General features: G+C 40.5%; 1 protein-coding gene across 2 annotated transcripts; it reads left to right on the plus strand.

The window, feature by feature from the left end:
* The first annotated feature begins 1332 nt into the window (after positions 1-1332).
* rnf38 (ring finger protein 38) lies at positions 1333-25621 on the plus strand. Of its 2 annotated transcripts, XM_088420025.1 has the most exons (14): positions 1333-1417; positions 1505-1639; positions 2137-2781; positions 12955-13013; positions 19593-19795; positions 20982-21342; positions 21410-21571; positions 21730-21900; positions 21978-22160; positions 22290-22399; positions 22487-22571; positions 22695-22816; positions 23952-24051; positions 24233-25621. In XM_088420025.1, the coding sequence occupies exons 3-14, from the start codon at positions 2211-2213 to the stop codon at positions 24293-24295; spliced, it is 2190 nt and encodes a 729-aa protein (XP_088276151.1). In that variant the 5' UTR covers positions 1333-1417; positions 1505-1639; positions 2137-2210; the 3' UTR covers positions 24296-25621. The 2 variants fall into 2 exon arrangements, with proteins under 2 accessions (XP_088276151.1, XP_088276150.1); XM_088420024.1 differs by lacking the exon at positions 1505-1639.
* The last annotated feature ends 148 nt before the right edge of the window (positions 25622-25769 follow it).

The raw sequence follows: 25769 nt of genomic DNA on the forward strand, positions 1-25769 counted from the left end.
AACAAACCAATAAGAGAGCAAGTCAGCAAAATGGACCCCCCCCCCCCCCCCCCCCAATACGCACACATCCCTCGTTTTTCCTTACCACCCCATCCATTCCCTACCCCATCCCCCAGAGTCCTCTCTACACCCCATCCCCCTTTTCTACTACCCTAACCCACTTACTCATCCTGCATCCACCCAGCCGCGAGATTTCCCCCATATTTACCACTTTCTCACCCATGTAAACTCACAATCCCCCCTTTTCCCACTCAGCCCGTTTTCCTGGACACCCTCCCCTTCATTACATCCACTCGCCATTTTCCTTATTCGCATCACTGCAGCATCCCGCTCCTTCCCATACCTCCCTCTCCATGGCCTTATCTTATGAATATCGGTAGCACACTGGGTAAGAAATTGATCCTCCCCGCCTGTCTGTGGCCACTGCCACAGTGCATTAGCCTGTGTGTGATGTGTGAGTGTGTACGTGTGTGTTGTTGCTTGAGGCAGAGAAATGGGAGGGAGCAGGGGAGGAAGGAGGAGAAGGGTGGGGTGGAGGGTTATTTGCATATCATCAAAGTCGGAAAAGGAAGCGTAATGAGGAGAGAATGTCTGTGGATGTATTAGGAGTGGCGCTGATGAGTGTGAAATTATGGAGCAAAACCAAGAGAATAATGTCGAGAGTTAAAATGACCCGGCCCGAGGTTAAGTGTACGCCCACAAATATACACAAACATAGTCTGTATGATAAACTACACGCTGCAGTACAAACGAAACTGTAGTTAAAAACGGTCATGTTGTGATATATATATAACATTTTTTTTGTGTAGGAAAAAACTGTATTTCTTACAACCAGATCCCATAGTCTCAAGTATATGAAACCATTGAAAGTGGCAATACCTAACGTTATCCGATTTACGTGTTAGGTATCTTCGTGTTATTATCTATCAACAGAAAAAGGCAGATACGTTTTGCGAGCACGGGTAATATCAACTCAAACTTTCAGCACCGAATGAAACAGCTGCAATTGGAAGGCTTGGTATTTGTAAATAAATAATTTAAAGCCCCTTTTAGCCTGCCTCTTTGCCATCCAGCTTCTGATTTACCAGACACTGTTAATCGAAGATCGCTACAAACCCCGTTAATTTTGTCTCATACGTTCTGTATTTCTTAATGCAAGATATTCTGTCAAATATTTTTTCTTGCTGAAGTTGTATTTTTGTGTTGATTCACAACGCGGAAACGTTTATTAGGATATGCGGTGCATGTAAGAGATGAATCGGCAATCGATTGCTCTGGCGTGGCACAATCCGACTTCAGCGTTGACGGTCTGTCACATTTCACGCTGACACCAAGCGAACAGAGCTCAGACACATATACACGCTGTTCTATCGACAGATTGGAGTGAGGAGCACAAGTCCGCGAGGTCACGTTACAGGTTGGTCGGAATAATTGGGAAAGATTGGACAAATAATGTGTTGATTCTAGAACATAAATGGCGTTCTTTATTTCTTTGTAATTTCAGGCTGGCGACTTTTTTGATTGCCCTCTTTTATGGCTTTGCCTCCATTTAGCTGAGAAACATGACCGACTGACTGGACTAACTTCAAACTTTTTAATCATCATTTCTTCTTTTCGCTCACAACCACGCAGTTTAAAGGTATTTTAGGCGTGGGTGGCAGGCAACTGGGTTTTTTTTTTCTCCTCCGTGTCGGTCGCTGTAGGAGGAGGGGTTGCGATATCTTTTGAGCTAGCGAACGGCACTACGTAGACACGCTTAACAAGTTTAATTTGGTTGCGAAAGTGGTCAAAACTATCATAAAGTCACTTCGGGATCAGCTAGGATGGGGAAAAGGCGACTGCGTATCAGTATGGAAAATAGTCAGCGCATTACGCACTTAATGTTAGCATGCCGCCACCAACATACATCACATCCTTGTGGGAGCTAGCGAGCTAGACAGGACTCTCTCATCTTTACCTTAAAAGTTGTTCAGCGTCGATTTTCACCTCGTGTTTGTGGGTCGTTGCGTGATTGTTTTAGTCAAACGGTAAACTTTGATCGATGTAACTGTAAGTGACCTAAACACTGTAGTAAATGGTCTTTTGACAGTATGCTACAGCACTGATATTAACCGTGACTTATTTTTTTTTAAACAGTGACCCAACTCTGAGAAGCATCCTTAGTGCAAACCAATCGAAAAGAGGAAACCGAGGAAATCCCCCGAAAGGAAATGCCAATCGCAGCCACTGGCCAGCCGACGACTCAAGAGCCCAGAGTGTGCCCCCGGCTGCCTTCCACCCCAGAGCCGGTCCCTAAAGGGGCTGATTTATTCGAAGAGGCGGGGGCGGCGGAGTCGGCGGAGCGAACAGAGTACGGGGGCGCGGAGGGGGGCAGAGGAGTCGGGGGCTATAGTTACAGCCACAGCGGCATTCGGAGCTTGCTGCCAGCATCCACCAACAGCTCCCCGCCGCAGTCCCCAGCCGCGTCCTCCTCCTTTCTCTTCCACCCCCTCCACGGCCACCAAATGGCAATGGAGCCCCCCAGGACTCGCTCGCGTTCCCGGTCTGGATATTACCAGCAGTATAATGGTGGGAATGGAATTACTGGAAGCGGACTAATAGGAACTAACCAGCAGAATCCCCAGCAGCAGCAGCAGCAGCAGCACAGTACCAGTGGTTGCACTCCCCTTGGGGCTCACAGCAGCCAAGCAGAGATCCAGCAGCGAACCCCGGGAAGTAACCCGTCCCTGGGCATCCAGAGGCTTCCCCCTCTTCCTGGAGCCCTTCGCATCCCAACTGAAGGTTAGTTGTTGTGTACATATTTAAAACGATAGACACATACATGACCTATACCTCATATCCAAAGATAAATATTTCGGGGAGCACAAACACAAGCCTGTTTGCTGAAGTCCAGATTTACTTTAGTGCAGGGGTGTCTAACTAATTGTCATTGTCAAAATCATGTTACTAGATGTATATACAATTGCATCTTCATTTCACTGTTTTTGTATATATTTTCAACTACAACGGCACTTTGTAAGAAGTCATGTGAAATAGTGGCAAAAAGCCCACTTGTCCTTTTATTTCTTATACTTTTTGCAGGAGGGCAAGAGTAGTCTTTTGCACCCTTTTTTTTTTTCTTAAAGCAAAATATTTTTTTTCAACCAAGTACTCCCTAAGTAAAGCGTGTCTTCGATGGCAATGCACATCTATTTTACTTTTACTTTTACTTTTACAAAATAAAAACATACAATAATTGGCTTCATGTTCCAATTAATTTGCTCTTTATTTGAAAAGAAAAATGTACTGTACCTGTCATGACAAGAAAAAGCATTAAATTCGATTTTCTGATACTTTAAAAAAATCATGTTAAAATCTCACAAACCCTTCAAAGTGCCTTCATGTACACCTCAGAGTACACCTACCTTCATTTGAGAACCCCGCAAGGCTTGGGCCAAACAGCTGACTTTAGTACTTTAGTGGACTACAAAAAATGTGTTGTCGGCCAAGATTGGCTTGACTTTGAAACCTGTTTTAATAGCAATATGGGGCATATTTCATAAAAGGCTGACATGGTGTGCTTATTGTATATGCATTTACAAAAATTTGGGTTGGTGTTTTGTCACAGTTTGGATATGTTGGCAACATGAAGGCAAGTGAGCCACAGAAGTCTTATGTGAACTTTAGTAGCCTGAAGCTTATTGAACTACTCTGCTGTGAACTACATCGCCTTAGGGAACGTGGTTTGGAGCCAGGCGTACAAAAATTAGGTAGCAAGGTTTTTTGAAGATGTGATTTTATTTCACCATTTTATGTGATGTAATTTTTTTTATAAACCACTGTGACAGATAGATAAAACTGGCATTATGGGCAGGTTCTGATCAATAAAACTGACATTATTACCAATGCGTACAATCAAAATTTAACATTAAATCTTCTTTTAATAAAATCTAAATCAGAGAGGTAATACTCATCTAATGCAGTTTTTTTTTTTAATACAACCATATCACATACATGATGCCCTATTGCAATTCAGGAGTTGTTCATGGCTTTTTATGGCTTTGTTTCTGTCCCTGGATGGTCACACTATGTAAAATTGTAATTTATTAGATATTTGCACTGTAGATTCATATATATATATATATATATATATATATATATATATATATATATTACTAAGGAGCACACATTTGATGGCCTTAACTTTATATATAGACTTAACAATAATCTTATTGGCTCTATTGGGTCAGCCAACATTTAGCAGTTTATGCACATTTGATGTGATCAGCTGTAATGTTGACTGGCTCTGTGAAATAAGACTTTATAGCAGCATGTTTGTCACATATACTTTAACATGTGGCAGGTCACCACAAATTAATTTTGGCAGATACTTAAAGATTTTGACACTACCTGTCAATATTTTACCATAGTATTTCTTTTGCTTTGCAAATAGGTTGCTCAGCTCCTTGTGTCATGCAAGTGTGAGTCTGCTAATCAATAAATACCCTTGATAATACTTTTATTGCTCAGTTAACAGTACAAGAGTATAAACAGTAAATACATGTAGTATTTAAATAAACATTGGTTCATCTTCTGATTGGATGGGAGATGGGTTACTGTTTTTTTTTTCTTCATTTCATTGATCAGTGATCAGTTTCTAAAATTGTAACGTCAGTTATAATGGTTATATACTCTTAACATGCCACGCAGTTGTTCACTATGAATTAACACACAATATCAATCATCCACAATAAAGAAACTCAATAAATACCATACTGAATGTCAACTATTTACTTTGATAACCTAACTACAAAGGATGAGATAGCTCACAGTTTAGTTTGACAGTAAAAGCAAGAGTGTCAATATTATAGTGTTGCTTTAATGTTATCCTATTACAGCAAAGAGCAGTAAGTTTCAGATGGAACTGTTTTCAATTTGAACGTTTTGTGTTAATTTTTGCCTCTCCAGAAGAAGTTGGATTTGCATTGTATCCAATAAGTGAAAGTTATATTTAACGTAATACTTTAAAGTACCACTCCAGGAACCTGATAACGCCTTGCGTTTTCAATAAATTGGTCATTAACTAAATGCTGCTGTAATGCCCCTTTCTAGCGGACAAAATGTCTCCTCTCAGAAAAATAATAGGTACTGTACATTGCTAGTAATGTAAAAATGTGTTTCTTTTTTGGTTAAAGGACAATTCAATAATGTGGTAGCATTGTGGCCAATGGCTGATTGTGTCTTTTTATTCTAGCCTCTACCCATTCCCAGAATGAGCTTTGCTTGTGTAGAAGGTTGACATTCCAAGTCCATTCTTCAAGACTTGATAAGCGTCCATTTACATGTTTGTATGTTTACATACATCATCAGCAGTCAGTTGCGCTGATTTTTTTCCCCCTTTTTTCAGTCACTGTGTTCTCCGTTGGTTCATAGGCATGTAACTGTTTATCCCATCTATTAATGGCGCAGAAGTGTACAGTGGCGCTAATTGTAACCTAGTAGTGCCAATACTATCCGGTGCAACCATGGGCGTCAGCTGCCAGCTATTCTCTTTGGTGTTCTTTTTGAACTCTTTCATTGCTTTGTGCAGTTTCGGTTTGCAGGACATTAAGGACACAGGCGAATGGCATCAGGTACTTGTTTTGAGTGCTAGAAGTGACAGCAAGACCATTATGTCTGTATCTCTCCTATGGTGGATCTCTAATGCAAAGAGAGCTTGAATATTTTGCCATTTTCACATGGAAATAGTATTTTTAGATTGCTTCATATTCTGTCAAAATTAATATTTTTTAGAAATGGTTGAATTGCCTTGAAACCTCAAAGCTTAAAGTTAGACCTCCGACATAACACTGATTTTCAAAATTATGCTTTGAAGCTTGTATCGATCTGCGGATATTTTGTTGGAAGCGTTCTATGTTACAGCGAGTATTGGTGGATCAAAAAAAGGTGGCTCTCAATTTTTTTGCAAGGTGGTTTTGGTGATAAAGCTTGTGATAACACCTAACTATTGAACTTTTTTTTTGTACATAACTAACAATGACCAGTAGACAGTGACTTCCAAAGGTTTGATCTCTTTGATCTTATGCTGCTGAATGAAAACTAATTAGCACATGTATGATTTGTCTTTGCTGGAAAGCTGTGACCCAAAGTGGAACAAAGTCTGCGGGATTGGTCCAAATGCTTAAGAACATCTAGCTGGTCATCTGCTCTGATTGTGGCCCAGCATGTCTTTTCACTGTCATCACTGTCATCTCTTGGTTGCCTTTGGATCAGGCAAGCCTTTCTGTGCCCCTCTGTTCTATTTTTGCTGGCCTCCTCGTGCACATTTGTCTAATGGAAAGATCGTTTTAATGGACTGCCTCCAGCAGCAGCATAGGGACAGACCCTTGTGCCACTCTCTCTACCTTTATTCCACCGCTAGTTGTGGAAACATGCCCTCTGTTTTGTACTTTTCTTTGTCTTGTCGCCCAGGCAACACCCTCTGGTTTGGAAAAGAAAATCTCTCATTCTTTGGTTGACCAAGTAGCCGGAGTTCCCGTCATCCCTCCAAATAAACAACAAAGGCCTGGAGTTGGTCAGTAAAACAGCATCATGAGCAGGATGTGAGTGACCTCAAATTAGATCCTGGTGCTAGGTATGGGCTCTTAATCTGGTTTGGAAAAATACCTTTTAGACTGGAATGCCAAAAAGCCTTAAGCAAGGGTGGAGATTGAAAGTGGGAGGTCAGAATGGCCTATGTGAAAAAGGTGACAAAAGAATGGAAAACATACATGAACAAAATGCAAAACAAAAATGGATTATTGTAGTCAAGAACCATAACCAAGAACAGAGGAGCGTCTCTCCTCAAGAACCGAGGAGTAGCTTGCAGCCATTCAGATACTGTGACTGCAGAGTTTCAAATAATTGGCTGGAAGCAAATATACAAATGGGAATAGTACTGATAGATGGAGACCAGAAACAGGAAGTTAGTGAGGATAAGGAAAAGGTGTGGATAAATGTTGAGTGGGCGTAAACGTAAGAGGTGAATTCCCTCATGTTGCAACATTCAGGAAAATTACAGTTAATATTTTACTAAAAATGAAGAGCTCAAGTAAATTGAGTACTTTGATTTAAAATAAATAGAGGCAGTCAAGTCAATATCTACATGTTTCCCTCAAGTCATGATAATTAAGAACAAAAAAGAAAGGAAAAACTTGAATACTCTAACACTGACATACATTGTCTGTTGTCTCGTGTCTAGTGTCTCGTGCAGGGTAGCCCTTCGTATTACTCAGTACCAAAGAAGTAGCTCTCAGTTTCAAAAAGGTTGGTGACTCCTGGTCTACTGGCTTGTAGTTAGCTGCTTAATTGATGCTAAAATAGTATGTCAGAATACTTTTTAAAGGGAGTTTATATGCGAAAATGAATCTGCATTTATAAGATAACAGTCTGACAACGTTGGAGTTCCTATTGATACTTTTTTTTTGTAAATTAGATTATTGTTCGTTGTTAAATGAAATGATGAGTAAATGAAGTGATTTTTCTCACCTGTATTCATTGTCATTACCCAAGGAAATTGATGTATTTTTGTTATTTATTCAATGAATAATTATGATAGATATACAGTAGAATGACAAAATATTTGATGGTAGTAGTCAAGTAAACAGGTATTTGTGTGACGTGTATTTTAATAGTGTTATTAATATTTATGGTTTCACTTTATTGCAATATTTGATTTTTTTTTGCATCATAAAAAGCTGGCTTTCTGCAGCGGTACTGTATATAGACACATAAGAGCCACTTTACTATTTAAGGTTTTGTTGATGGGCATAGGCATTAGGCTTTTCTCTGGTTTTCAAACACATTAATTTTTTGCTAACATGTCTGAGTACTTCCCTACAACTGCAGGAAAATGAGTAAAGCAATCAGCGATATTTGGGTTTTATACTGAATCAATGTTACATTCTGGACAAGCGGAAGTTATATTGCAGAGTTGCTCGGGATTGTGTTTTCTTTGTTTGCCTTTACTAGCTCAGTGTTTGTGTACGTCCACTGTTTGCCTATCGCGTGGTTGACTTTGGCAGAAAAGCACTGACAGAGACAAACTTGAATATGAAATTACATAACTGCAGAATTGTCCTGTCTGTGCATGTTACTCAGCAACCTAACAAGAATGTCAAAACAACAATGTACTAAAGTTACCAAAAGAACACACTAGTAAAAAAAAAAAAAAAGAAAACATTGAATGTACTAATAGAATTTAGTTTACACCAAGGCTCACAGTGTAGTCAAACATGTAGCTATAGATCAGATAGGCTTTTCCATTAGGTAGCATGTCTTTATAAGTCAAGCTTTGCTGTAATAAACCACCAGGTGGTTGATGCTGCTTCATCCAGGAAGTGGGTTTGGTGGAGAAACTTGACAGCTTTAATGTCCTTTACACGAGAGTAAATGATTTCAATAGAGCCATTCTAGTTTTTGTTCGTATTCTGAGATGCGTAAGGGTTTCATAATGAATTCAATACACCTAAAATTGGAGGGAGCATGACCAAAAGGTGGGCAATAAATTAGCAGAGAGACAGCAGGTGAGATTCATGGTTAGGCAAGTAACTTAGCCACCTATTTTGAGCTCTTACGCCAGCTTGTTACCCGACCCTGTTTTGCGCCAAGGTGTGAAGTGTGCCTTGACGTGTGTTCAGCAGCTCGGGTGGGTGATGCGTGTGGGTGTGCACTTGTGCATCTCAAATGCTTGCTCAATACTGCCTCTTTACATTCCATAAATTTCCTATGTTAATATGGTAAATTTCCTATGTTAATATGGCAGACAATTTTCTGTCCAGTTTCTAATGCTTAAGATTGTAAGCATTATTTACAAGACACTTCATGGCAATATATCAGCCAGTTGCAGGGCACACAGAGACGAACAACCATTCACACATCCAATCACTCCTAAGAACAATTTAGTTCAATACACCTGCCATGCATGTTTTTGGGGTGTGAGAGGAAGCTGGAGTACCCACAGAGAACCCACACGGGCTCAGGAAGAACATGCAGATTCCTCACAGAAAGGCTGGAGCTAGGTGGATTTGAACTCTGGTCCCTGAAATGCAGGCAGACATTCCAACAACTGCTCCACCAAGCTGCCTCTGATTAAATCACTGTTTATAATTTAACCTGTTTTGACTGATTGAATATTGACTTTTTAGAGTAAAATGTAAATCAACAATAAAAAAAACAAACAAACATACACACATTGCGCTCCAACTGCACTTTAATGATAAATAACAAATGTGAACCAAATTGGCTTTGGAGAGCATGGTGAGTGTTGGAAATACTGTCCTCAACACGCCAATGTCGAAGAGGCGAGCGCAGAGTGCCAACTCTGGAATTGTTCAGTTTTGTTCAGAGTGCCATCACAGTTCTCTTTGTAAAAGCAAATACAGTATTTTGATACATTTCATGGTTTTGATTGTGTATGTTTACGTTCTGATGTAGTGATTGAGTGCATTTGACCACCACATGTCTGCTGCTTATCAATGACCTTAAAGGAGGGAGTATGTGTAATTTTTCGCATGCACCCATGGGCGCTTTAGGAGCATTACAGTAAATGCAACAACACACACTCCACCTCTGGCTGTCTATAGCTATAACAGACATGGCAACTTCCAGAGGAGTGCCACCGCCCGCGTAATATCATTTAATGATAACTACTGTAGACCTACAATTATATTTAAAACATTTTTAAATACGTTTTAAAATTCATCAGAATGTATTCATTTTAAATGAAAACGGTCTAACTCTTACTTATTGTCGCTTTAAGGAGAGGGGCAGTCAGAAGGGAAGGACTGAAGGGAGAGATGGACCCAGATGATGTGGTAGTGCGGAACAGAAATGTGGATGCTGTGAGGTGAAGCAGCAGGGTGCATGGGGGGTGGAGGAGACTAGCAGATAGGGGAAGAAAGGGGCTGGTGTCAGCGAGGTAGGGTGATGAAGTGATGGGGGTGTCTGAAGGAAGAGCAGAGTGGGATGAAAAAAGGAGGAGAGGTGAAGGAAATGGATAGAAATAGCTGATGCACTCTGAGGCATACAGAAAATCAATAGCAGTCAAGAGGGGAAGCCACAACCCCCATCCAGTGCCCCTGCTCTCTCCTCTCACCTCTCTCCATCCTCTTTTTTTTATTTTTATACTCCCTCTATTCTCTCTCCCCCATTCTGACTTTTCCTTCCCATTCGCCACTCCTATATGTGCATTTTTAACCTTGTCCTCTACCTCTAGCTCTCCACTTGTGCTTGACTTGGCTCTCACATTTGCCATTGCCAGAATCTGTAAGAGTTCAAATTTGAAGAATCCCTTAGCAGTTTCAGCATACAGTAGGATGTCCATATCAACTTTCAGGGTTGTCGCTCCACCGTGTTATGGCAATATTTTTCTTTTTCAGTTGTAAATAGCACTGTTCACTTGGCAAAAAGCCACGGCCTGCTAGTTTCAAACACAGGCTGAATTTTAACATTTTTCGGAATCACCTCGGTATTGAGAAAAATGTCATGGATATTAGATTGCTGTGTAAAAGGAGCCAAAGGCCGCAGACAATGTACATGTAACATTTCATGCCAGAGTTAAAATGTTACTTGATTATTTACAGACCTGCAAGGATTAATCAACAATTAACTGATTATCAAATAAACTCGTTGACTGTCAGGGCAATGAAAATAGCTAGTTTGTGTAGTCCTTAGTGTAAATAAGAGCGAGAGATCAAGAGCGAGCAAGAGTTAGACTAGCTGATTGTGTAAATAAGTAAATAAGAATTTCAGGAAGATGACTGTCGAAATAAACGTGAATGCTGATTCTACCTCCACGTTATCCTGTTTGGTCGGCTCCAGGCTCCAGTCTAGATTGATGTGCGAGGGCCGTCAGCTCGTTAGCCCAAACCTTGTAGCAGGCTCACAGTTTGCAATCTACTTAAAAGAAACTTTTCTTTTTTTCCTTTAAAGCTACTGTAATATTCCTGTGTTTGAGCAAGGATGGACTCTGACAGTGGTTCAGTCTGCTCGCTTCTTTTATCAAAAATAATGCTGTAACAACCACAGCTAATACAATCTGCTTTTAGCTGCAACTCAGGCTCTGATTGTTAACAGCCCAACTGTGTTCCGCCCTCTAGCTCGTCCTATTACTGTAATTATTTTAAGTAAGAATACGAACAATATAAAAATGCGCAATTGTACGTCAAAACTCCTCTCATGTGGCTGACGGATGCAATCTTCCTCAAATGTCGTTAAGATCATTCTAATATTTAAGTGATCGTTTATAGGACGCACCCATACTTTTGGCTTTCATATTTGGGGAAAAAAAAGTATGTCCCATATTTAGGGACTCACAGTATATTTTTCCTTCTGAGCACCACAACTACACTCAATACCGGTAATATATTTACCTGCCCTGCCTCCTTCCACCCAGACTGGCAGATTTAAATGAATAAAAAGAGCAATCTGGCATATCACTCGATAGCAACTGTTTGCTACGAGGGATGACTTGACACATCCCAAGACGCAGTGTGTTAAAGTTAACGAGGGACATTGTTTTGCCAAACACACAAAGATATTCATCAGACTTTACGATATTGCTCAGTTAGGTCACGAGAGGTGTGCTTTAAATATCCACTGTCCCAATTCTAAGTAGATTCCTTCCATTCTCTGCTCTCCTTGGCAGGGAAACTAAAGTGTGTGGTGTATGCAGTCTATGTTCATCCATCAAGGGACATGATGTCATTTAAACCTTTGAAACCTGTTCTCTAACTTCTGTGTTGTGCTCCCAAGGGTGACTGTGACTGAATGACTGGCCTCTGACTCAATTTACTGGACTCTGACAATGTGCAAGTGTGCGCCTATTCAGGGAGAGAGCAGGGTTTTTGCTCATTGTGAGTGATGAATGAATGTTCTGCACATACAGCCACTGAATCCCATGAATACTTCACCAGTCCTCTGCCCCAGATCATCTAAATGAAAATACCCTTTAAACCAGTTTCCCCTACGTTAGTGTTAGTTTTACTTACCTCAACCTTTTCCATTAATTTACCTTTTCAGCTGCGGGGAGTGGAGAATGAACGGAAAGGCTCTCTCTTAAAGACTGAGGAATTCAGTGGTTGAAACCTCAGTCTGCATGCTGCTTTGTTGTCAATCATGGATTTTCTTCAAAGGAGAACGCTAGAGCAGGAATACTTTTGCAAACAAACTGCCATTATGTGAAAAATTTTCCTTTTAAAAGACATTATTCTTTGTATACCCCTTTTAGTTCAATGTTCTCAATAGCTTTAGAAAAGGTAGCCTTGTGTGGCATGCCCTTGGGAGTGTTTACCCTTGGACTGTATACTAATATCACCATCTGTGGCGAGGACGTCCCCAGCTAAAGACGCGCTCATGACAAAGGCGAAAACAAAAGCCAGACTGAATAAATAGACAAGACAATAAAAAGATGAAAGGATTGTTGAAAAACAAATGAGTAAAAGTCTTAGCCATGATGCAACTGGCAGTATCATCAGAAAGCTCCTCTAATCTGGGATTACTGTTGATTTTACGCGCGTGTGTATGTGTGTGCGTGTGTGTATGATCTGAAACAAGGCTGTACCATATGTGTTTTGGTCACTTGTGTGGCACAAATGTTCAATATGCACAAACATGTTTTTTTTTTTTGTGACGTATGGTTTTTAATCTGCCTGAGCCTAAACAACAAAAGGTTTAAATATTCAATTGTAGATGGAGATAAACAAAAGAGTGAGACATCGTTTGCGACTATACTATACATTTCCAGAAATTGTATCATCATTTTTAGTAATTTTACATCTGAGTAACAACCAGTCCTTTTTTTTTTCCCCCTCCAATAGCCTTACTATACACCTTTGGCATTTCATATGAATGAACAAACTCAATAAGTGCAAGGTTTTTACAGACATAGCTTCATTAACCACCATGTTGAATTTTTCTTTTTTTCATTTTGTGTAGGAGCCTCAGGTGGGTCTTACCATTGTCACCAAGAGCATGCATACGGGGAGAGTGACAAGGTAAGGTGCTTTTTTATTTTTATATTTGTTACTGAAAATTGATAACAATGTTGTTTTGACTGATCTTTGACAACTTTGCTTTAACGAATGTTTTTTTTTACACCCAGTTACTGTTGTCATGTAACACTGAAGATGACATCTCAATACAGTTGGACTGTCACTATTGAATCTTTGTAAAACTGACTATCCTCACATAATCCCCCCCCCCAAAAAAAAATCTAATTTATGGATATTGACCATTAGTTTGAGTTTGGTGGATATAAATACTAATTGTTTATCTTCTACACATGTAATATTTACCAATTGTGATTAGCATTAATGTGCTAGTGATTACCATTTAAATTTAAGGTTAACGACTAACTACCATCTACTTCCTGTTAGCTCGAAGGTGGCCAATAACTTCCTTTTAGTCTTCATATTCTGCTTGCTGCTGCTGCTTTTTCTTGATGATCAGACTGGGCACAATTTTGCTTGATAGCCCTCTCTAATTTGAACGCCTAAAACCGAGTCACTATGAATTGTTTGCACTGATATGCCTCTAATATAGCCTTAGTGCTTTTTGGGACGTTCACAACTGTTTCCTTTTTTTTCGAAGCATATGTGTTAATATTTTAAAATTCTCCTACATGGCACTGAATGAGTTAAGCACACAAATTTCACTGATGAGGTTTCCATGCAGTCAATATTTTTTTTAAAACCTTTTTTTTTAAAGGCCCTGTAAATATGCTCAGAAACATAAATATGCTCTTAATAAAACCCTGATTAATACCCCTTGTGTAATACTTTTCGAATGCAAATATTTGGTTACGCAAATGCATATCATAATATCTCCGTTAAAAGGAATCTTGGTCCCACTACCACCCATTGTCAGTTCTCACAAAACGTGCTGAAGATCCGAATGGTTCAGAAACTGTAATTGTGACTTTTAACCCCATTATTGATGGCATGTAATTGTTTTTCATGTTATTGTCACATAAATGTGAAACCCCCCCCCCCCCCCCCCAAAAAAAAAAAAGAAAGAAAAGGAAAGATGCATTAGGATTTTTACTACGTTATTGTACATTTTATTTGCATGGGATGCCTGTTTCACTCTATACCCACCTTACCTCATCCCTTTTGCTCTGTAAGCAAAAGGTCAACTTCATTTCTACTACAGAAATATTCATAGCAGTTAATAAAACTGTATTAGCATAGGAAAAATACTCAAGTGTTCATATTAAGAGCAAGCAGATTAGTTGCAGAGCTGTGGAGGAGTGAAGGGGGAGGTAGGATGCTGAGGAAGGTGTTGCAAAGAGCTTGCAGGAAAGGGGAGGGTGGTCGCATGAGGCCAAAAGCAGGGAGGGGGTTTTGCTAATGATTTCACTTCCAGCTGTGGGGCTTGCTTGGAGTGAGAGATGGGAAGGAAGAGAGGAACAGTGGCAGATGAAACAAAATGAGCTTTGAAATCTCATTAATAGAAAGAGAATAAGTGGGGGAGGGAAAGGTGTTTGTGGAAGCATGCCTGCAAATATTAATGATTCTGTTCAAGCAAATGACCATATTTGCTCTCTGTGCTGCACACATACACAATGCTCGACTGACAAACTTGCTCCTTGTTCATTTCTAAGGTGTGTCTGAGGCTTTACTTGAATTTGGTTCTCAGCATTGGCAGCGAGGTCTCAACAGCTGCCTGCCGCAGTTCGTACATGTATGCAAGTGTAGACATAGCCAAGCAGAACATGGCAGGGTGTGTCTGTTCTCATGCTTCAGGATACCTTTCCTGCCTGATGTTTGCTCTCAACTTAACGTGGACAGTGCAAAAAAAGCAACAAGGGAGCGTGTTTGTAGTTCTCGCACTGCAGAATGTGCTGTATTATCACCCCCAGTGCAGTTCACAGTGTTTCTAAGCTGTGCTGGAAGGCATTGCGTGAGTTCATCTTCTGTCAGCAGCTTTTTTTTTTTTTTTTTTTCACCCGGCGTGTACCCTAGCATTTTGGATTTAGCGAAAACATGTTTGGACCAGGGATACGTGTTTCGAAAGGGAGTTCCGGTATCCGCGTAAAGCCATATTGTTGGAGGACTTGCATGTGACACACACACATGCACACTCTCTCCTTGTCTAGAAAGACTTCACTCCCCCTAATGTTGGTAGACGACCACATCAAACTTTCATACTAATGGGCAAGTGAATGTGTGTGTGTGTGTGTGTGTGTGTGTGTGTGTGTGTGTGTGTGTGTGTGTGTGTGTGTGTGTGTGTGTGTGTGTGTGTGTGTGTGTATGTTATCTAAAAACCTCTTGTCATGTCCACTCAAATTTCAGGCCAGGGTCTTGGACAGGAGAAGCAGGCGGAGCAAAGGGGGAAGGAGCAAGGATAAGGGGAGACTACAGAGGGAGTTGAGCTTATCTGGTGTTCCGAGTAGTAGAGGCAGGGATGAGGGTGACAGAGTAGGTTTTGGGAGCGTATGTAGAAGGAGGAGGGGTTTATGTCAGGCTTGGGATGGAAGGGGCTTGCTTGGATATGAAAATGGGCACAGTGGTTGTCCCAAGGGTTTTGGGGTTGGGGAGATCTTAGAATAGAGGATGCAGAGTGTTGGGTCAGAAGAGAGGGGGTTGTGGAAAAAAAAAGCACGAGAGGTTTTAGTGTGGGGGTGGTATGCAGGTACGCGCCATCCTTTGTAAGACGTAGGGTAAATGCACAATGAATATTTTCGTAGCATTTTTTAACTGCAAGAATGTTCTTTGTTTTAGCTTTTTGTTGCGATTCAGTCCCAGTATGTATCATTTAATTATTCTAATTCAGTTATTTTTTAAGTGTCTGACTTGCATTTCAGACAATTTAACATGCTGAATATAATAGTTACTGTTCAGTAAAAAAACATGCTCTTATTTTCACATTCGAACCGTTTTCACATATTGTTCAAATCTGGTTCTAAAGGGCAGCCCCGAGCAGAGCCCTGACATCCGCTTTCCTTTAATGGCCGCCACACACCGCACAGTGTCAATCAAGGAACACACAGGTTTCTACAGAAATGGATGATCTACAATAAAGACAAAAATAGGGATATAATATATTAGGGATGTCACTAATGATTATTTCAAGTCATTTTGCTCCAAATTAGCTAAAGCTGTGATGCAGATTCCAAACAATTTCTTGCACCTTCTGTTTCACTTCACCTCAGACAATATCTTATGTTTAAATACACATATATAACTTAAGAACTTGTGTATTTTAATTCAATACAAAATAAAATGAAATAAATAACAAATTTGAATATTTAAAAGTAAACGTGCAAGCCTGCTTTTTAGCCTACTACATTACTCAGGATAACCATTGGTGATTTAATTTCTCGTAAAAAAAAATGTGGGTACTGATATTTCTAACAGGAAATGATGTCTTATTTACTGACACAGCACCTCTCACCATGTGGCTGCCTTGCCCCCTTCATGACATCAGAAACCAATCACGTGTCTTGTTTGGGGGCAATTTGTCGTAGCCAATCACACGCCTTGGAGGACTGCCCATGAGCTGATTTACTGGTTGCCTTGCAGAAAGATGAAGCAAGAGAACGCTGTATTCTGTATATACACCAATTTCATCTACTGGTACTACATATGAAATTGTAGATATTTTTGAGTATTGTAAAACAATATGTAATGTGTGCATGTACCAATAATCGCTAACGTGCCTACGAGCATCAGATAGCCTTCATGAGTAGCCCGGGAGCCTGTTCTGAAAGTAGCTCAATTTACCATTTGAACAAACCTGGCTTTAGTTAAACAAGGCCACCTGATATGTTAGAAAAATGGTAAACAAACAAAAGAATATTGAATAAGCCTCCTGCATTGCATGAAAATGTATTACAACAAATAACATTTTAAATGTGGACCAAAACTCACAAAAAGCTTTCAATACGTCTTTATTTGCTCAATTGGACATGTTGTCCACTGCAAAACATACTGTATGTCCTTCCACATCAAGTAACATGAATACATAAATGACTGACTGGACTTCTACTTCAATGCTGCACGCTTTTTTTTTTTTTGTGCCCTTGCTGGCTTTCAGCTGCTGTCATACAAAGTTTGAGCTGTAGTGGATGAATGCATTTGTTTGTTGGTTATTTTGAGCTATGGATTCGAGTTCTATAGTCTGTTTCTAAAGTATGTAGGCCACCATCATTCTGTGTTAAAAGCGCACAAGCTCTTTTTTGTTTATCAAAGCTGTGACTGATTGATTGAACCAGTGGGATTGCGCTGATGTCAAATTTATGAAGTGATTTGAAATGGATAAACCGCTGAAGGGCTATCAAAATTTATTTTTTAAAATCTCTCTCTCTCTCTAATATATATATATATATATATATATATATATATATATATATATATATATATACTTTCATACATATACATACATACATATACATCTAGCCTGTATATATATTGTAGTACACAGTGCTACATTGATCTTGGGCCATTTTATCCAGGCAGAACACAATGAAGCAAATCTTAAACAAGTCATTTTAGCTATTCGTATTTCCCATAAGATGGTTAAACTCAGCTCTCATCCAGCACAACTTCTGGTGACTGTCACTAACTACACTGTGGTGTCTTTGAGTCTTGAGTTAAAATACATTCAGTTCAGACTTGTTAGAACAGTGTGGTGGGCCTCCAAGCACTTTCAGTAGGTATTGTTCTTTATAGGCTGTAGAGAACACAAACAGTGGCAGCTGTCCATATGTGACTATCTGTGTCTGGAGGCGTTTCCATAACCGTGTGTGTGCATGTGTGTGTGTGTGTTCCCATCAGCCTGCTCTCAACTCCAGCTGTTTCCTTTTAGCTTTCACACTGCTCTCAAGGAGCTGTGTGTGTGTGTGTGTGTGCTTGTGTGTTAAAAGTCACAGCCGCTGAGTCATTTTTTTTTTTAAATCACACTTTACCAACGTGTTTTTCCCATCGAGAAGGTAACTGAGAGCAGGGAGAGAGGTGAGAAAAGTATTTGTTCAACTTCAAGGGGAAGGTGACCGTAATCAATTTTGAAAAGAATACACTGTGTAAGCAACAATTAAAACATGGTGTTCTGATTAACATTACAATTCTGGGATGAGAATTAAACATAATAATTCATCAACGTCAGGGCGTCCCATTTTGGACATTTTTGTACGTGTTGCCAACTGATACATATACTAGAGATACACCAAACCTTCAGCCACCAAAATGTGTTGGTTTTCAGGCGAAAGACAATGAAAATCAAAACAATAACAAAAACAATCAAAACAAGTTAGTATTATTAGGTCTGGTGGTGGAGTGGCTAGCTTCAGTCCTTGCAACCCATTTTTATTGGCATCAAATTACAGGGATACCAACATAATACACTGGCATTTAAAAACATATTTAATCGCTGGTTAAAGACACAAAGAAAACAAACTAATCAATTACACTGTCATTGTTTTGTATGCTACAATTCTCCAGCATTAGTGCCAGCAACCAACTACTGTATGTATGCACTCAATGTGGTGCATTCAAATGCAATCGGACATTTCCCACTCAGAAAAAAGTAAACGCATTAAACGTTAAGGTAAATGTCGAAATAATGTGGGCTTCTTATCAATCTATTAAACTTGACATGCATCAACAAGAATAATGAGGATTAACTTAATTTTATAGTTTACTTGATCACCATAGCCAACTACGTTTCCAATACCGAATAAAAATAACGAGGCTTCTGTCTCTCATTCTAGTGGTTGGATTATCAATAAACCAAAATAAATAATAAATGTGCTTTTGTTATGTTTAGGTAATATAACCTTCACCAAAAAAAGTGGAGCACCTTAAATTGTCCCTTTTAAACAGGTAATAGTTAAAAAAAACAAAAAAAAAAACAGAATAACTTTGAGCCATACACACACACACACACACGATACTCTGAATGGTACAGTCACAATAGTTTAGAGATTCTGCTGCATTTAAAAGTAAGCCTGACTAAACTAGTGAAGTTGTTCTACTCCATGCGGTCTAGCACATGGACTGAAAGATGAGTAGCTGATGATGCATGCTCTTGTGTGACTGAGTGAGAGTCACTACCTTACAGTAAGTGAGGTGACTCACTGATGACTTGATGATGCTGACTGAGGAGTTACATTTCATCTTAACCCGGATGACAGTGCCTGTGTGTGTGCGTGTGTGTGTGTCAGTTCGGTGTTAGAGTCTTTTTTTTGATGATTTGAGATAGTTGAGCCAGTCAGTTGAGGGTTTGGATGAATGACTCCCTTATGGGCCTGTGAGAGCGTGTCTTGCCTTTTTCCTCATTTCCTCACTGCGAGAGGAAGTGACTGTGGGCCCAGAGGGCCTCTGAGCTCTGGTGGCGCAATGTGCTCGCACTCTCACACACACCAAACAGAGGTGTGCGCATACAGGAAATGCCATGAGTCACAAAGACGCTTAGTGTCTCAGCAGTTGTATGGATTGTTGGCTAGAGGGATGGAAGAGCACAGTGAAATTGATTTGATTCGAGCGCCATGGGTCACTAACCGCAGCCCCCTTTCTCTCACCCTCCTCTTCCTTTTTCACTCTCCTCCTCCATTTTCCCTCCCCCTCCCTCCCCAGAGTGAGGAAAGCCCCAGTCCAAAGCGCCAGAGGCTGTCCGGTCATGCTGTCTTGGAACAGCTAACTTCTTCTGCCGCACCGCCATCCACCCCTTCACCCCCAATTCGCCCTTGGGAGTTGGGACCTCCAAGCAGGAGATCATCCCACCCCCACGCACACTACCACCATGAAAGATCCCTTACACCTGCTCGCCACAGACGAAGGTAATTTTATTTATTTTTTGGCAGCTGATTTCTACTTTTTAACAAGTAGGTTCTTTACCTTGCGGGAGGTACTGAACCTCACACGTGCATTTACCAAGCCCTCATAATTGGAAAAATATAATTTACATTTCAATTCAAACCTTATTCGTGCACAAAACAAACAATGGGTCAGTTGCACACAAAGCACTGTTCAAACATAATCAACAACAACATAACAACCAAACAAAAACAAATAATTCAATTTGACTGCTGGCAATGTGACTTTTACCATTAATGGCCTTACAAGTTCTTAAATGCACAGCTTCACCTTGACAAGTGCCACTCATCATTTACAAACAAAACATGTTCCTGTTCTTCATTTCCTTGTTTTTATGTCTCCCATTTGTAGACAAGGATTGCTTGCAAGGGTAATGTAATGTTGCAAAGCATATACTGTAGAGTATCATCAGTGTGTTGCCCACGGGCACCAGGTAGCCCCCGAGGATCACATGAGTAGCTCGCAGGCCTGTTCTGCAAATAGCTTACAAATGATAGAACATTGTGATTGATAATCAAAATAATAGCCTGGAAAAAAGCCTTCATTACATTTTTTTGTGACATGTAATATTTAATTCTTTAACTCATTCACTGTCGGCCTAGTTAAAGTGGACTTTGGTAGAGAATGAGTTAAATGTTCTTCCGAGAAATAGCCGATTAAGTCAGTCATTTACCGCGAGTCTTGCATTTTTACTCTTCGACATATGCCGGGGAATTATACTGGCAAGTTGTATAATTAACTAATTCAATGCAAACTCAGTGGACTTTTGTCTAAAGACGTCAGTTGCAGTGAACGTGTTAACGAGTTCAACTGAAAAATGGGTTTTCAATGGAAAATGACATCACATGTTCTCAAGGCTCTGGTAACGACGGCTCACCGATTTTCTGATTTTGTTGGTGTGATGTTTGGAAGCTTACCAGTGATTGATTGTTACCTGAGCCCTCGGAAAATGTGATGTCGTTTTTATTTGATAGCAAGTGAAGCAATGCATTTTGAAGGTCATTAATTATATGTGAAAAATAACATACATTTCAAATTATTTGTGGGCAAAATATTATTTTTTTTACTGCTGAAATGACTAAGTGTAGTATTCCTTTTAACAAGCACTGTTTGAGATGGCTCATATGATCCCCTTGATCCCCCTCCCAGCCCCCCTGTTAGGCGTCAGCGTGGCCGCCTCTCCAGACCGGCTCGGCACTTGCCTCCTCATCATCACCCGCACCCCTCGACGCAAGGCCCTGGACCTCACCCGTTGCCATCGGCGCTTCAGGACGAAAACTTCCAACGCAACCCACATTCCTCAACACATCAGACGTACCCAACGCACACGTACAGTCAGCCCCCCACTCACGGAAATGGGGGTTCAGAGGATCCCCGAGCATTCCATCCCCCTGCCTTGTCCCCTCGACTAATTCACCCCGCTGCACACCACCATCACCACCACCAGCAGCAGCAACAGCATCATGCAACGTCACAGCAAGGGGCCATGGTCTTGGACTTGCATGAACCGGTATGCCGTTGATCTGCCTGTTCCCCTGTGTGTGTGTTTTAACTGTTTTTCTGTTGCTTATTTCCAGCTTCAGCAAGGCAATGTACCAGTCTCCTACACTGTGACCCCAGTCGCACCTCACGGCCTAGCAGCACCGCTGTGTAACGGTCAGCACCTCCCCCCCAGCTGCTCGTCACAACAGGTTCCTGCCTGCAGCGTGGTATTCAGCACTGGACAACACTATCACCCGGTGAGAGCACAATGGTCTCGATGAGTGGGCGGGCAGATTGGCTCTTTGGTTCGAGATGGATTGTTTTCTTGCTTGACACTGCCCCCGTGTGACAGGATATGGCATATCAGGATCTCACGTTGACCATGATTTCTGTTTTTTGTGGCTCCCATTTTCAGATGCTTCAGGCATGTTCAATGCAACATTTGCCGGTGCCCTACGCCTTTCCCTCCCTGCTGTCCAGCGACCCTCAGTTTCTTCTTTCCCCTCCACCACATCTCGCTCATCACCCAACACACCTCCACGCACACAGTCAGTTCCTGCCATTCCAGACGCAACAGCCACGATCGGTAATAGATGCGCCTTGTTCTCAACGTATTTATTTTCCCATTATATTGTAAATATTGATTTAATGTTCTTTCCTCAGCCCCTGCAGCGGATTGAAAATGAGGTTGAAATTCTAGGAGAGCAGCTCTCAGTCGGTGGAGGCTTTGGCTTTAGCCATCACCACCATCACCATCACCACCAGCCTCCCTCCACCCTACCGCCCTCCACACCACTTCAGTTTCTTTCACACCACGACCCTCTTTCACAAGAGCTTTTCACAGTGGTCAGTACATACATGAAAAATAATGTTGTTTATATTTGTAGACAATAAACATTTTATAACTGAATTATTTACTGCGATATAATATATCCCATGAGGTGAATAACTTCTTTTGCTTCCAATCTTGCACAGCCCTATCCACACTTCATGCCACGGCGATTCACCAGCCGACGTTACCCAGCTCGTTCCCAGCAGGCTGTGCCCCCTTCAAGCTACCACCCGAGCTTCCTGCCTTACTTCTTGTAAGTGTTTTTAACCTCATTTTTTCCATTGGATCCGTACAGAAGAAATCATCAGGGAAATGTTTCCCCTTTTCTTTTTTCAATTAGGTCTATGCTCCCCGTCCCGTCAAACGTCGCTCCTGCTATTAGTCTGGAGCTTGATGTTGATGATGGAGAGGTGGAGAACTATGAGGTACTCTTAACTTTTAATGCTACAAGCTTTTCCATCATCTCTGTTATGTTGTATGTACAAGTAGAATTCTAAGAGTTCCTTCACGAAAGCCCATTCTAAACCTGATGTTTATGTTACTTGCAGGCCTTGCTGAACCTTGCAGAACGTCTTGGAGAGGCCAAGCCCCGTGGCCTAACGAAGGCAGATATAGAACAGCTCCCATCGTACCGGTTCAACCCCAACAACCACCAGTCTGAGCAAACACTGTGAGTGTCGCAAAAGGCTTGCTCTTGTGCTGTTGATTGTTAAACAAGTCATTCAGGGGGTTTTAATGTATTAATGGTAGACTTGTTCCTTCTAAACTACAACTCATTGTGCAACCGCATTAGCAACCCTGCCACCACTGGGAAGGCCCCAACACACCGACCTCGAGTGAGCCAGTGGACCTCAGGAGAGTGCTTAGGAGGCGGTGTCAAAAGAGGGCTAGAGGGGAGGCCTCCATGCCAAGCTAAAAACCCGTTTTTGTAAACAACACATGGTGTGTCGACATAGAAACGGCCCACAAGTACTGTTCGCCTGAGTTGGAGGCTTTAATCCTTAAATGTTGTCCCTACTACATACCAAGGGAGTTTACGTCAGTGTTTTTGGCCGCTGTTTACATTTCTCCGAGAGCCAACTTCACAACTGCACTTGGCAAGCTGCCTCATCAGTGTGCTAGAAACGGCACATCCAGACGTTTGCCTCATCGTATTGACGATTTTAATCAGTGTGAAATCAAGGACTGTACTCCCAAAATACCACCAGCATGTAGAGATTCCCACCCGCGAGAACACTCTGACTCTAGAGCATGTCTACAACAGCATAAAAGGTGCATACAGGGCAGCACCCTGATCCCACTTGGGACAATTGGACTACATCTCTTGGTTTTTTCACCCATCTAAAGTCTTAACTTGGCAATTTTTTTATGACATTCGTGTGGACAACAAAGTAAGAATTTCCTTTTGCGGAGAAACTTGTTTCTACACTGTGCACATGACAGTACACTTTGACTTGACTTGACTTGACTTGACTTGACTTGACTTGACATTGCGCACAAATTGGCACAAATACCATTTCACAAACTATATTCCACTTTCATTAATACCATAACTGTTAAAAATTCTAGAAAAAAACTATTCTAAGCAAGGTAATCAGTTACTTAGGAAATGTAGTACCTGAAAGGAATCAATTTCTTTAGTACATATTACCTAAAATAATCAATTACTTGAGACCTTAAATAATTCATTACTCAATTCTTCTTCATTCACTATACATTTTACACACCCCTTTAGCCAAATACTTAAAAAAACAAAGATGTGTGTGGAATAAAGAAATGAATTAATGAATGTATCAATCTCCTAGGTGTGTGGTCTGCATGTGTGACTTTGAGTCCCGCCAGCTCTTAAGGGTTCTGCCCTGCAATCATGAGTTCCATGCCAAATGTGTTGACAAGTGGCTTAAGGTGAGTAGATGTTCAATAATAACTCAAATGAGTAGACAATGACCAAGAATAATTTTGATCAGAATGAATTTGTTTGTAACTAGTGATTTAATTTCATTAAACCGCTTCAAAACCAGTTTTCTGATGACTCAATGGAGTATTATACATGACCCTTATTGTTTTGATTCTGTGTTATGTCCAGGCTAATCGTACTTGTCCTATCTGTCGCGCTGATGCGTCCGAGGTCCAGCGAGACTCTGAGTGACTGCCTGCTATCTTTTTGGATGCGCCGGGCAAATGATGAACTTCTCTCCAGTCATAATGCACATTAACGGACCACTCAGTAATACATCACTGCACATCCAAAAAGATGATGAGCAGTACTTTTCTGCACATTACTTCAAATTAGGAAGAATAAATCCCTCACTGCTATGTCTTCTGTGCACTCTTTACTAAAAATGGCCTTTGAAACATGCACAACACAGACATTGTATTTGTAGAAAACAGAAGCTTCTGTATATGTGCATTAACGAACTTTGAAGGAGAAATTCAAGTCCAAAAATGTGTTGGTGCTGTTCTAGTTGAATATTTTCACCTTTAATAGCACAGTCTGTCCTTTCGTCTCATTGCAATTGGAATATTCAATTAAGTTTCAGTTCAAGGATGTTTATTTTAGCATTCTTTTGTGAGATCATCTTGTATGGAGTGAAAAGAAAATACCTTGTACACTGTGATTTACCCCTGGAGAGACCGAATTTGGAACATCAAATAATAAGATATGTTCTGTGAGCCTGTGTTTTTTTTCTGTTTTCCCTTGTAGGTAATGGAATGTGCTACAGTGCAATCTTTTCCATAGTCTCCTACACACACAGTTTGTTTTCTGTAAAGTTTTTATGCCCTTAGGCCATAATGAAATGTATTGTGTTCATGCTAGGGACAGGAAAGGCTTGCGTTGAACCTATGACTATCACAGTTGATAATTTGGCGCAGTATGGCAGCAGAACATGATTTACTGAGTATACAAAGCGTTCAAGTACATCTTTTTATGCAATACAATTTACATCACATTCGTCGTCAACACTGGCGTATTAAAATTGAATGACTTTCCAAATTACTATTTTTATTTTACCTTATTCATGTCATCATGTCACATTTATTTTATTTTATTTCAAAGGGGACAGGATGTACTGTATCCATTGTGTCTCTGAATTGTGTGGTACTTTTTTGTTTGTTTGTTTTTTTATTGCTTGCTACACTAGCAATTACCTCAGTCCCACTGTTTATGGCTTGTCCAGACAATATTGCAACGACATGAGTTAATACAGTTTGCTGACTTTTTTCCATGCAAGTTCTGTATTTTACTATGCCATTAACTTTGTGTCATAGTAGTTATATGTATTATATCTGTAACCAAAATCATTTGGAGGCCTGTAATGTTGATGATGAAATTTTTAACAAACATTTGTACATTTTGTATGAGAGTTATTACTAGTTATACTTTATAAAGTAGTGCAATGGCTTCCTAAAATCCCTTACCCAGTCTTTTCTATTGCAAAAGATGCTTCAATAATAAATGTATCACCTTCTTCTATTTCTTTTTTGAAATATTTTGACCTCTTCCTATAGTTTCTATTTAGTTTCAATTGTGCTTTTTAACTAACCTCTGAGTGCATAATGGTTAGTTTAAAACCACCAGATTAAACCGGATCAATTCAGTGTAGCCATAGGCGACGGTCGTT

The sequence above is a fragment of the Hippichthys cyanospilos genome, chromosome 7, assembly GCF_059441005.1.
Source record: "Hippichthys cyanospilos isolate Australia breed blue-spotted pipefish chromosome 7, RoL_Hcya_1.0, whole genome shotgun sequence".
Classification (NCBI taxonomy): domain Eukaryota; kingdom Metazoa; phylum Chordata; class Actinopteri; order Syngnathiformes; family Syngnathidae; genus Hippichthys; species Hippichthys cyanospilos.